Raw genomic sequence first — 14,533 nt, 5'->3', positions numbered from 1 at the left:
CCAGGCAGTGCTGCAGGAAGGTCATCAGGGAGCACCTGGAGTACATCCGGGTGCATTATAAAAGGGGCCGCCTCACTCCATTCAAGGAGCTGGAGTCAGGAGTTAGAGGATGGAGCTTGCAGGAGAGGAGAGGAGAGGAGAGAGTGAAGAAAAGGAAAGAAAAAGAAAAAGACAAAGAAAGGACTGAGCGGACTTTATTGGTGGTGACTTGTGCACTGTATTGTGTGAGCAGCTGCAGAAGGAATTAAACGTGTGAGTTTTGGGACATTTGGTGTCCGTGTCTGTCTGTGTCCAGGGCATCTTTCACAACACATATAGCATTGTAGATTGGGGAGCCCCCTTTAGATTTCAAGTTTGCTGATATTCAGTGCATTTATTGTTGTGGGCGGGGGTAAATAACCTTCTAAAGCCCCTCTCTTTTGATTTAACTAGTTTTCAGTTTGAACAGTCTCTCAATGTGAGACCAAACTGGAAAGGTTTAGGTGTTGTTGAGGTCAGCAGGGGGCGCTAACCCTGTGGTCTGTGTTGGTCCCAATGGTTCACTGCAGTAATGGGGACACGGCACATAACATAATATAACATCAAACCAAGGTCCTGATTATCTGTGGTCACAAAAGATCACTGGGCATCTTTTAAAAAGGATAGGGTGTACCCCAATGTCCTGGCTAAGCTGTCCACCCAGGCTTGCCAAGTCCTGCAAATGTGCCAAGCCCAATGACACTGTGGACCTAAATAGCGCTGCAGACCAGCTCCAAATAACTCGGTTCCCCCTTGGAGTTTTACAGTTGTCAATGTTCCCACTCCTTAGAGTATTTAGGCTGCCGAGTTATGGGGGGGGGACCTTCTTGGAGTTTTACAGCTGCTGATGTTGGGGGGGGGGGTGCCATCTTGGAGTATTGCCTCTGTCGACGTCGGGGTGGAGAAGGATTCTGTACACCACACATTCACAAAAAGCCCAAAAATAGCCCAACTGCAAATCTGCCAAACCTGCACCCACCATGACCTGGTTATTATGACCCCTAATGATCCCCTGTCTCTTACTGCCTAACCATCTCTCTCACCCCTTCACCACCTAATAGCTAACCTGTGGTTAGCTGTGGTTAGGTGCAAGAATGGCTGTTGTCACATCATCCAGATGGATGCTAGCATATTGGTGGTATTTGAAGTGGATCCCGAATGTCTCTCTATTAAAAAAAAAAACCTTTGGTAGGGAGACTATGGAGACGAAATGTGATCTTCTCGGAAAACAATTTGACGTCCCGCAAAGGACACTTTAACTTGCTCCCAGCTCTTAAAACAACGACAAGCGACAAGCAAAACATGCAGCTCGCCAGCAGCAGAAAGCCAGCAGATGATCCAACCGCTTCTCCTTAGTGTGCGTTCAGCCACCAAACCCCCAACCCCCCTCACAACACGAGTGGCAGAGACACGAAGTGGCAAAAGGACAGCAGCTGTACAGGCTTTGAAATGATCAACGGGCAGCGAGACAAGCTAAACATGCAGCTCGCTAGCAGCAGAAAGCCAGCAGATGATCCGACAGCATCCCCTTAGAGTGCGTTCAGCCGGACCCCCTTCACAACGCGAGTAGCGTTAAACGTCCTGTGAGAAAGAGATGTAACCACACCTGGGGCCAGAAATAAAGGACTTTAAAGTAAAAGTGAAAATAACGCATATGTAACAATTCCCATGAAAATAATAATCTCTTTAAATTGTATATCCGGTAAACAAAACCCAGGGGTGGGCGAAGCCACCTAGTCTATGTAAAGAATTTTGAGTGGGTTACAAAAGTGCTATCTACAGTCATATCAAAAAGTTTGGGAACCCCTCTTAATTCTTTGGATTTTTGTTTCTCATTGGCTGAACTTCCTTTTAATATATGACATGCCTTATAATAATAATAATAATTCATTACATTTATATAGCGCTTTTCTCAGTACTCAAAGCGCTATCCACACAGGGAGGAACCGGGAAGCGAACCCACAATCTTCCACAGTCTCCTTATGGACACAGTAGGATTTCAGCAGTGACATTAAGTTTATTGGATTAACAGAAAATATGCAATATGCATCATAACAAAATTAGACAGGTGCATAAATGTGGGCACCCCAACAGAGATATGACATCAATACTTAGTTGAGCCTCCTTTTGTAAATCTAACAGCCTCTAGACGCTGTCCTCCTGTAGCCTGTGATGAGTGTCTGGATTCTGGATGGAGGTATTTCTGACCATTCTTCATACAAAATCTCTCCAGTTCAGTTCAATTTGATGGACAGCCTGCTTCAAATCATCCCATAGATTTTCAATGATCTTTAAGTCAGTGGACTGTGACGGCCATTCCAGAACATTGTACTTCTCCCTCTGCATGAATGCCTTTGTAGATTTCCAGCTGTGTTTTGGGTCATTGTCTTGTTGGAATATCCAACCCCTGCGTAACTTCAACTTTGTGACTGATGCTTGAACATTATCCTGAAGAATTTGTTGATTTTGGGTTGAATTCATCCGACCCTCGACTTTAACAAGGGCCCCAGTCCCTGAACTAGCCACACAGCCCCACAGCATGATGGAACCTCCACCAAATGTGACAGTAGGTAGCAGGTGTTTTCTTGGAATGCGGTGTTCTTCTTCCACCATGCAAAGTGCTTTTTGTTCTGACCAAATAACTCCATTTTTGTCTCATCAGTCCAAAGCACTTTGTTCCACAATGAATCTGGCTTGTCTAAATGAGCATTGGCATACGACAAGTGACTCTGTTTGTGGCGTGAGTGCAGAAAGGGCTTCTTTCTCATCACCCTGCCATACAGATGTTCTTTGTGCAAATTGTGCTGAATTGTAGAACGATGTACAGATACACCATCTACAGCAAGATGTTCTTGCAGGTCTTTGGAGGTGATCTGTGTGTTGTCTGTAACCATTCTCACAATCCTGTTCATATGCCACTCCTGTATTTTTCTTGGCCTGCCAGACCTGCTGGGTTTAACAGCAAGACAGTTTAAACCTCTGAGATGGCTTTTTGTACCCTTCCTCTAAACCAGGAGACTCAACAATCTTTGTTTTCAGATCTTTTGAGAGTTGCTTTGAGGATCCCATGCTGTCACTCTTCAGAGGAGAGTCAAAGGGAAGGAAGCACAACTTGTAATTGACCATCTTAAATCCCTTTATATCTCATGATTGGACACACCTGTCTGTGAAGTTCAAGGCTCAACGAGCTCAAGGTCCAACCAATTTGGATAAGTAATCAGCATTGAGCAGTGACAGGCATTCAAATCAACACAATGACAAGGTGACCCACATTTGTGCACAGCCAGTTTTTCACATTTGATTTAATTTCATACAACTAAATTCTGCGTCACTAAAAGTCTTTGTGTGGAAAACACCGCAGTACTCAGATGTTCCTAGGAAATGAAAGACATACCAATGTTATCTTTATTGTTGAAAGGAGAGTCAATTATTATGCAGGCTAAGAGGGGTTCCCAAACTTTTTCACATGACTATAAATCTAGCTAATAATAATAATCATCATTTAATACAAGGAGAGCAGAGTGCATGAGTCAAAACCAGCTGAAAAAGTAACGACTGCTCCACAGTACTGCAGTCATCATCTTCATTTTCTATCGGGACAGGCCGCCGATTCCAGCGCCCCCTATCGTTGAAATACGAGGGGCGGATTAATCTTATTATAATAATCACCCGGATATTTGCAACGATTAACGGTTTATTGCCGCTGCTTACATGGATCAAAGCTGCTAAATGTAATAATCAGATATCATTGCCCTTTTTTCCCCAGCGCCCTCCTCCCCCTGAATGAGTCGAAGCACTAAACTGCCAGCCTCCGAGAGGACGTCAGCGCTGGAAACAAGCACCATGCGTTCAGAGCTCCGACTGTTAGTCTGAAAGAGCCTGCAGCTCTGGCGTCCAGTAGGGGAGTGGAGAGCAGTCCATCCATGTCTGCCGCGGCGCATCTCTCTGAAGCTCCGTTGGGTCCATGATCGCTCCAAAGATGGTAGCGGCACACGCTTCATCTCATTCTGCCTCGGCGGAATGGATCATCTGTCTGGATAAAAGGTGAGCAAACGCGACGGAAAGAGAGAGACAGAGAGAGAGGGGCGAAAGCGAGCGAGCGAGCGAGGTGCGGTTGCTTAGCAGGCTGTAGTCGATGGACTCGCACAACGAACGCCAAGCCGGAGGTGATTTTTGCTCCGCAACTTGCGCGGCGCCGAGCTGCGGACAACATGATGCGCGTGGTGATGGGGAACGACCGCGGCGCTTTATCCGTATTGCTGAGACGCATCAGTCGCTCAATGCGTTATTGCTCGACTTTGTTGCGGAATCGGAGACAGATGATCGCTCTCTGTGAATGTCTAAGCGACGGAAGGCGGCTCCATCATCCGTGCAGCTGCTGGGGGGGGGGCGCAGGTTACTGCGGTGAGGTGAAAGTCAGTATAATAACGTAAAGGAGCGGATACCATGAGAGCAGAAAATAATGGACAAAGACCACTGCGGTGTACGTGGCTCTATGTACGGGGTGCATGCTGGAGGGAGACAGAGAGCCGCGCACACACACCGTCTATAGATAATAGCGTATTGAATAAATAAGGCGCCTAAATGATAAAACAGCGCACAAAGAGCACACTCGCTGTTTCTTTCACTCGATGTCAGCCAAGGATCGATACGAATATAGACGCGTGTCTTTGGACTGCAATGTGCGGCTCTCAGACGGCCTGGAATCTTGCGTGGGACACGTCTAAATCACACACCACACACACGCGATTACGGTTTATTATTAAATAAGTATTGTGTTCTATTGTACACGTGAGGCTTCAGGCTACAATGGCGTACCGATACCCACCCCGCTGTGTGGGAGGCGAGGGTGAGCACAATCATGGCAACACCTGAGCTCTGCCCAACGCTGGCACTGACAAGGATAACTCATTCGTATTCCCATTGTATGCCAGCCACCTTCGTAATGCAATCAGTCAATGACAATAAAGCGACAATGGAGGATTGCATTTTACATCACATGTATTTAAACTGTAAATCGGCATAGAATAACCACACCAGTTGCACATCAGAAAAGGTAATCCACCACAAGCTAAGCATATTTGGGCCTGGCCAGTACTTCGATGGTAGACTGTTAAGAACAGGAGAAATCGGCCCCAGTTTTCTTAGTCTGCAGTGGCTGTGGATTTTTGCTTTAACCAAATTTTTAATTGGAACCCATTTATTTAGTACTAAGTGTGCTATCCATCTAAGAAATTAACACAGACCTCGGTATTAACGTTTGCTGTGCACAATGCAGTGTGTAAAACTGTTTCATATCATTTGACAAGGGATTTGTAAAAAGCAGTGTTAATGTTTGTGATGTGCCATCTGTTGGAATGACAAATGTAATGTATACTGTACATCTGTTATATGCACCATCTGTTGGAATGAGAGAGACACAGCAACTGGACACACAGACAGACACACAAACACTTGTCCTTTTATTATTTACAACTAACTATGCTACCCGTCTAGTCTAAGATGGGTTGACATCTAAGTAATCAACATGCACTTTGGTGTTTAATGTTTGCAGTGCACCATGCAATTTATATGTCTCTGTTATATGCCATTTGGAATGGGATTTGTAAAAGCAGTGTTTGTGATGCACCATCTATTGGAATGACAGAGACATAGCAACTGAATGATTGTCTTAGATAAATGAAAGCACCTGCAAGCAGTCAAGTTAAATGGCAAATTTCAGTATCAGAAAGAACCGTCTTCTAATTAGAGTAATAGTTGAAACAAAAACCTGCACCCAGGTTGTGTGTGTATTTGGGGCGGGGTGGGAGCTATTGGTGTTTAATATGTCTTGACCTTCTGTAAAAGCTAAATTTCTATCATATACAGTAGTGCCTTTCACATATCTATCCATGTATTATATACGTATACAGTGCCTTTCACATTTATTTATCTACTATTTGTATTGTATATTCCCTTTCACTATTTATCAGTCATTGAATATATAGTGCCTTTCACATATCTACTGTTTCTATTGTATAGTGCATTTCACATCTATCTATAATATAGTGTCCTTCGCTGTCAGAACCTTTTGCAATTATAAATGTATGTTTATTATATAGTGTCTTTCACATCTATTTCTATTATCTAAATATTATAGTGTCTTTCACTATATAGTGCCTTTTACACTTACCTATCTACTGTTTCTGTTGTATAGTGCCTTTCACTACCTATGATAAAGTGCCTTTTACTATCTATCATATGTTGTTTATCATAATTATCTATGTGCTTTTTATTATACACTATACTATATTACTGCATACATATCTTTATATCTATCTATATGAAGCACTTTTCAGGTATAGTGACGTTCTAAAGCTCACACAATGGGTGTAAACTGTCGGCATTAAGATTTTGCAGTATATAGTGCCTTTCAAAGTAATTCAGAATTTCATTATGTAGTTTTCAAGCATGTTATGTGTACAGTTCTTCAATTTTTATTAAAAAATAATCTTGTAGGGAAGAAAAGTGGAAGAAATCTTGGAAAAGGCAATTCAGAGAGAGACCCCCTCCAAGGTAGGTTGGGCATTCAATGGGTGTCAAAAAATATTGTAACACACAAAACGGAACACAGAGCTCAATGGCCAATCTGTCATGGCCACCTCAGAAATGCAACACAACAGTACAAACGATTTTGTTCTGGAAAAAGCGCTCCTCACCAAGTGCAGGCACAGACCACTGCAACAACTCTCAAGGCAAATGCAAGAATAGTTGATACCACTCACTAAATACAGAACTATCTCATATGAGGGTACAGATTTGTTCAAATAAGTCAAAAACAGAGTAGAAACAAACTAACAAAAATTAAAAACAGCAACATCTGTCCATCAGCTCATTGTAGAACCACAGCCAGATTGTAGAAAAGGAGTCAGACAAGCCAGACACAGTCAGAGTCCTGGAGACCTCAGCCAACAAGCCGTCTCCCCCTACTGGCCATTTTATAGCTGAGTCAGTGCTGGGCCAGGCAATCAGAAGATTCCAGTACTCCTTTATCTGAGGTGACTTTTCCATAGGCAGGCAAACAATTTGGCAGTAGAACAGTGGCACCAAGTGCCACACGAGGATACAGAGAAGAGAAACAGAATAGGGGAGGGTAAGTAACGGTTTATAAATATCATATTGCTTATATTTTAGTACTAATGACTAACAGCAGAGATGTACTGTGCACAGCTAATCGGCAGCTCTAGTCAGGGTATACTAAACTGAATTCATGTGTCTTCAGCCAGGATTTAAATGCTGGGACTGAATGGGCAACTTGGTGGACAATAGAGGGATTTTTTTTTATTTTATTGAATTTATTAAAAGCAAGTAATATTCCATACAAACAAGTCATACTTAACAAAACTAAATTCAGTTCAATGGAGGAGACTAACACTGTAAAAGAGAAAGTTGATAATAAAGTCCCAATCCTGGAGACCTCGGCCACCGGCTGCCTACCTACTCCAGAGTCTTCTACAGTGGAGTCGGTGTTGGGCTTCCAATCTGATGAAGGAATCTCTCCATCCAATGATTCCGATGCTCCTTTATCTGAGTCTAGGTGTCCTCTGTGCCTCTGCCCGCGTAGTAGTGAAACAGGACAAACTTTAAACATCAATAAACAAGTATTGCTAGCTCAGCGGAGGCAAGGTACGCTCTAAAATGTGGCGAGAGGTAGAGCGACTTGAACGGAGGCTGACACATGAGTGAGGAGGGCCCTGCCCGGCTCTCCACTCCTGATGTCATGCTTTCCGCTCCCCTTAGCCCGCAGCCACTCTCTCGGATTAGTGCAAATAAATTGGTACCGCAAGCGAACTATGATTCTTGGGGCGATGAGAGAACTCCAAAATAGACTGGAATGTTTAAGCAAATTTATAGAAAAAAACCCGATCTCGTGAAAAGCGTACAGACATACAGACAGACAGATAGTGGATTTTTTATATATATATAGAGGTGACTTTTCCATATGTAGAAGAGCAGCCTGGCAGCAGAGAAGAAGGTACAAGTGCCACATCTAAATACTGAGATCAGAAACTGAATAGATGAGGGTTATAATGGTTTATAAATGTTGTATTACTTATATTTATGTACAAATGACTATCCTGCAGAGATGCAGTGTGCATAGCTAATCTGCAGCTCTAGTCAGGGTGTGCTAAACTGAAGTTGCGAGTCTTCAGCCTGATTTGAAAGCTGAGAGTAAACAGGCAACTCTTACAGTAGCAGGCAGATCATCCCACAGCTTCAGGGCCCTGTTACTAAAAGGTCAACCACCCACTGTTATCTTATTAATCCTTGGAATCCTAAGCAGACTGGCATCTTGATATCTTAAAGTGCGCTCAGGTTTGTAAGTAATGGTTAGTTCAGATAAGTAAGTACGGTCTTGGCCTTTTAAGGCTTTAAATGTTAAAAGGAAGATTTTTGAAATCAGCCCTAAACTTAACTGGGAGCCAGTGTAACGACTTGAAGTGGAGTTATGTGTTTGTCCTTTCTAGTTCTTGTAATGATTCTTGCAGCAGCATTTTGAATTGACTGAAAGCTGCATAAAGAGTGATTTGAACAGCCAGTGAACACCGCACTGCAGTAGTCAACCCTACCAGAAATAAACCCATAAATTAATTTCTCAGTATCCTGCATATTTAGAAACTATGTACATTTTCCAACATTTTTGAGATGGGAAAAACATGTTTTTGATTAGTTTTGTAATGAGGGCTTCGAACAAGATGCTAGTATCAAGGATAACCTCCAGATTGCAGGCTGATTCAGTAAAACTAACGGTGATTCAAACAATGACATAATGTTATTACGGTCAGCATCACTCCCTCCAATAAGATACATTTGTGTTTAATCTGTGTTCACAGACTTGAGTTTTACCTTCCATTCTTCGACTGGCACGTTCCCTTAAGTGTATTGATCACGTGACATGCTCTTTTATACCATAACTGACCCCCACAATCCCTGAACGTCTACTATGAGGGTGTCATAGACAAGGCCCGCGAGCTTTGGCCCGTTTTAAAGCAATGCACTTTGTCAGTTTTGAAAACGTGTGATATGTGGCCTCCGATGAGTGTTAGGCCGGGTTTATACTTCACGCGATGCATGCTCGAGTGGACGCTCCTGCTACGCAAGAGTTTTACTGTTTACACTTGCGCACATACTTTACGTAAATCTGGAAGAATCCACCAAGTGGCAGTGTGAGATATCATCACGGTGAGAACAGGTTCAGCTTTGCTGTGTTGTGAATTGCCTTGAACATCCATTCAATTCCGATGACACCTTACCGCAATATCTCTGAAAACGATGTGTAATGATTAATCCAGGGATGTGCCCATTCCAGCAAGCATTGGGCACGAGGCAGAAACAATCCTAAGACGGGGCATCAGCTCATCGCATTGTGAATACAAGCACACACTCACTTACACTGGCGTCATTTTAGTGTCACCAAATCTGCATATCTTTGGATGGAAACCCAGCAGGAAAACATGCAAACTCCAGGTAGGGAATATCAGTGACGTGACTCCCTGCGAGACAGCAGTGCTACCCTTCCGCCACCGTGTCACCCCCATGTGTGTAATTATTAACAGTATTCATTATTTAAACAAAATTAATGATTTATCTGTAAAATGTAACATCCATACTTTAATGTATTACATCATGAAAGTGATATCAAGTATAAATGTAAGGATTCTAAACGTATGATATTCCAACTCTCTGCACATTTAACGTGTTCTGTGTGGTGATCTATTGCTGTTTGCCGCTGCTGTTGGGTCAGGAGGAAGCGCCAGAAAAAAAGACAGCACAGAAGATGGTATGTGAGACTTTTAAAATGTATTGTGTTGTTACGATCAGGAATATGCGACGCTTGAATATAAAAGCACCACCAGGGCCGTTCTTAGCAGTTTGGGGGCCCTATTGCGGTTCAGAAATGTGCAGACCCTGGTTGGGGATGGGGAGTCCGGGTGGGTGGAGCCCCCCCCGGAGCCCCCCCGAAGCTCAAGAAGGTGTTCTAATAAAACATCCAGAAAAGGTTTTAGATGACCAGTAGGCCTACATGTATGCTTGTGTGTATGCAGAGTGGCAAAATATTGATTTTGTTCTGGATCTGGTAAAGGCCGGTAATATAGGGATATTTCATGATTTTATGGGGATCTCTCTGAATGAATCCAAAACGAATCTCTAAAATTAACGTTTGCTATAGTGCATTTGGCAAAGTTACGACGGCGTGACAATATTATTAGGGATTTAGGTGAAGATTGCAATTTGGATAATAAATTACCGTTGTTAATAAGACTAAGAGATGCACTGAACTGAATTTCCTGGGACTGGCACAGACGACTGCAGTGCCAGGGGCATGACACAGCCCGACCAAAAAAAATTGTAAGTCGGGGCCATGATGCATATTTCGCGTAAGCCTAAGAACGTCCCTGGCACCACGAATGCATCTGTATGTCGGCAATTTGCTTCACCACATCAAACTATTCATCAAACATCGAGGCATGCACAACGATCCCGTAGGATCTGCATAGAGGCTTTCTGTAACATGTAGATAGTAAACATTCTGACTTTTATCACAGTGCGCCCCCTGACTTTTTGTTGGGACTGTAACTCGCGCACACGTTGCATTAATTTCTGTGGCGTAGTGGGTAGCGCTGCTGCCTCGCAGTTGGGGGACCTGGGTTCGCTTCCCGGGTCCTCCCTGCATGGAGTTTGCATGTTCTCTCCGTGTCTGCGTGGGTTTCCTCTGGGCGCTCCGGTTTCCTCCCACAGTCCAAAGACATGCAGGTTAGGTGGATTGGCGATTCTAAATTGGCCCCAGTGTGTGCTTGGTGTGTGGGTGTGTTTGTGTGTGTCCTGCAGTGGGTTGGCACCCTGCCCAGGATTGGTTCCTGCCTTGTGTCCTGTGTTGGCTGGAATTGCCTCCAGCAGACCCCCGTGACCTGGGTTCGGATTCAGAGGTTGGAAAATGGATGGATGCTCAGAGGAAGCGTCAAATGAATGCTGGGAATGCGTGGCAGCCATGATGCCTGCATACTGTATACGCGTTCTGAGCGTGAGGTATAAACGAGCCCTTAGCTTTTCCAAAGACCCCCTTTCACGTGCGTTTCTTACATACAGCGCCTTCAGAAAGTCTTTCTTCATGGTTTGCTTTTTTGCAGCCTTGCGCTGCAATCATTTCAATTAATGTTGTCCCTCATCCAGTGACACTCAATACCCCAGAATAACAAAGCAAAAACAGGATTTGAGAAATCTTTTGCAAATTTTATTAAAGTAAAGAAACTGAAATGTCACATTGACACAAGTCTTCAGACCCCCTTTTTACTGAATATTTTGTTGATGCCCCTTTGGCAGCCTTTCCAGTCTGGAGTCTTCCTTGGTTTAAGGTGACAAGCTTCACTTCCTTGGGGCCTCATGTGTGTGAAAATATGTGCAAGCCAAAAAAAACGTGAAAATGCGTACGCCATGAAAAGAAAATCGGATTTGTTAGCGCCTAATAAACTGGCACCTCCATTTGTAACACGCATATATTGAATTGTCATCTCTGTAAAGGCCTTGCTTAGCCCTGATTAATCTCCTGACTGTTGAAAGCCCTTGTCCAAGTCTGTTACGCGGCTTGTTTGTGTACAGCATGAACATTTCCGCTGCGTCTCGTATCCTGCGGAGAGCCCAAGCTGTTTTGCACAGATCACCATGAAAGACCTCAAGGGTACATTGGCGCGGATTCTCAGGCCTGCTGTGCCTCAGAAGTTGTGACCTTTTAGTCCTGTGTGTTGTGGGTACTCCGGAGGTGCAGCTGGTCACAAAAATCTAGTGGATTCTTCATATTTAATTTTAATATATTATAGATATCAAATACTCTTCCCGCAGCCCAGCAGCATGCTGGTTAGGTGAACCGGGGTGGCTAGATTGGCGTGTGTGTGTGTGTGTGTGTGTGTGTGTGTGTGTTTACCCTGTGATGGACTGGGGCCTTGCCCAGGAGTTGTTCCTGCCTTCCACTCGATGTTTGCTGGGATAAGTTCTGACTGCACAGTTTATGTGGGTTTAGAAAGTGGATGGATGGATGGTCATGCCTTATTTCATACATTACTGTTTGCAAAGTGATAAATGTAAGCATCTTTGTTGTGCTGCATGGGTGAATTAGCAGTGCCCTTCCATAATGTTTGGCACAAAGACAGTTTTTTTCCTTGATTTACCCATCTGCTTCACAGATTAAAATTACAAATCAAACAGTTCAGACATTGTGATTAAAGTGCACATTGCAGACTTTCATTTAAGGGGATTTGTGTACATTCTAGTCACACCACAGATTTTCAACATGCCCCCCCCCAACCCCAATTCAGGGCACCATAATGTTTGGACACAGCAATGGCAGGTCTATTAAAGCCGTCGTCATATTCAGTTCTTTGTCGCTTATCCCTCACATGCAATGACTGCTTGAAGTCTGCGACTCGCAGACGATCAGTGGGTGCTGAGGGTCTTCTCTGGTGATGCTCTGCCAAGCCTCTAATGCAGACATTTTCAGCTCCTGTTTGTTTTGGGGGGACTTGTCCAATTAACTTTTCTCTTCAGCATATGGAAGGCCTGCTCAATTGGATTTAAATTGGGTGACTGGTTTGGTCATTCAAGAGTTTTCCATTTTCAGCTTTGACAAACTCCTGTGTGGCCTCGGCAGGCTCCTTATCTTGGTGTAGGATGAAGTGCCATCCACTGAGTTTGGAGGCTTTTACTGAACTTGAGCAGATCAGATGTTTCTACGCACCTCAGAATTCCTTGTGCCATCATGTGAATTTCCCATTGGGATTATCTATCTATCTATCTATCTATCTATCTATCTATCTATCTATCTATCTATCTATCTATCTATCTATCTATCTATCTATCTATCTATCTATCTATCTATCTATCTATCTATCTATCTATCTATCTATCTATCTATCTATCTATCTATCTATCTATCTATCTATCTATCTATCTATCTATCTATCTATCTATCTATCTATCTATCTATCTATCTATCGTCACATCATCAGTGAATAGAAGTGTGCCAGTCAGGACCTGTGGCAGCCATACCTGCCCATGTTTAACAGTTGAGGTGGTCATCTTTGGATCTTGGGCAGTTCCTCATCATCTCCACTCTCTGCTCTTGTCATCACTCAGATAAGGTTCATCTTTGTCTCATCTGCCCACAAGACCTTTTCCCAGAATTCTGCAGGCTCTTTGAAGTCCTTTTTCACAAACTGTCATCTGGCCGGCCTGTTTTTGTGGTCCTCATCTTGCAGTGTGTCCTCCTGAGTTTTTTTTTTTTTTTTTCTAATTTTATTTATTAATTTTATTGTAATCTTTCCATACAAATAGATCAATTTATACAAAAAAGAATTAAAGACAAATCAAACCCCACCCCTGAGAAGGAGAGTATGGCCAAAGGAGAATTGCTTAGGGCTTTTTAATAGGGCAAAAATAAACCAAAAAAAAAAAAGGAAAAAAATATATATAGGTAAATAAAAAATGGAGAAAGGAAAGAAATGCGGAAATAATTATTATTTCTTCTTATTCTAAAATATTATTGATTAGATCCTGCCAGGTTTTGAAAAAATTCTGTACAGATCCTCTGAGAATTTGATTTTTTCCAATTTCAAATAATATAAAACATCGGTTTCCCACTGACTTATCAGAAGAGAATTAGGATTCTTCCAATTTAACAGAATAAGTCTGCGTGCCAAAAGTGTAGTGAATGCCATCACCGTTTGCTTGTCCTTCTGCACTACAAGTCCGTCTGGAAGAACACCAAACACAGCTGTTAATGGGTTAGGAGGGATTGTAACCCCAAGGCTGTCTGAAAGGCACTTAAAAAATTTGCTCCAAAATGATGATAGTTTGGTGCAGGCCCAAAACATGTGACCCAGTGAGGCAGGAGCTTGGTTGCAGCGTTCGCAGGTTGAATCTTGCCCTGGACAATTTTAAGCGAGACAGATGAGCTCGATACATAATTTTAAGTTGAATGATTCTATGCTTTGTGCATATGGAGCTCAAATGAATTCTCTGTAATGCTACCTTCCACTCCTTTTCTGATATATTGATTAAGAGATCTTCTTCCCAATGTCCTCTTGGGTCTTTGAAAGGTAGGGACTCTAATAAGATTTTATATAATGCGAAAATGGCGTCTAATTCCTCGAAATTGAGCAGTATTTTTTCCAGCATGGTGGAGGGTACGAGATCAGGAAAATCGGGCAGTTTCTGTTTAACAAAGTTTCTAATTTGAAGATAGTGAAAGAAATGTGTAGCTGGGAGGTTGAATTTGGAACGTAATTGTTCCAAGGATGCAAAGATATTGTCTATATAAAGATCTCTGAGCATTTTAATCCCAAATCTTTTCCAGGTATTAAAAACTGGATATACTTGCGAAGGTTGAAAGAGGTGGTTTTCTTGCAGAGGTGCCACTGATAAAAGATTTTCCATCTTAAAATGCTTTCTAATTTGGTTCCATATTCTGAGTGAGTAAAGCACA

At 42.8% G+C, this 14,533-nt stretch overlaps 1 protein-coding gene across 2 annotated transcripts in view; it reads left to right on the top strand.

Annotated features, from left to right (window-relative positions):
• Positions 1 to 3,684: 3,684 nt before the first annotated feature.
• The window catches only part of rapgef4a (Rap guanine nucleotide exchange factor 4a), a 348,015-nt gene continuing 337,166 nt past the window's right edge, over positions 3,685 to 14,533 (top strand). The window contains exon 1 of one of the 2 annotated variants that reach the window (XM_028806286.2): positions 3,685 to 4,062. In XM_028806286.2, coding sequence (XP_028662119.2) covers positions 3,983 to 4,062 — 80 coding nt within the window. In that variant the 5' untranslated portion in view covers positions 3,685 to 3,982. The remainder of the gene's footprint in view (positions 4,063 to 14,533) is intronic. The other variant, XM_028806287.2, reaches the window with a different exon arrangement.

This window comes from Erpetoichthys calabaricus, chromosome 8, assembly GCF_900747795.2.
Source record: "Erpetoichthys calabaricus chromosome 8, fErpCal1.3, whole genome shotgun sequence".
In the NCBI taxonomy this organism is placed as follows: Eukaryota; Metazoa; Chordata; class Cladistia; order Polypteriformes; family Polypteridae; genus Erpetoichthys; species Erpetoichthys calabaricus.
This window is presented reverse-complemented; position numbering and strand designations above follow the sequence as displayed.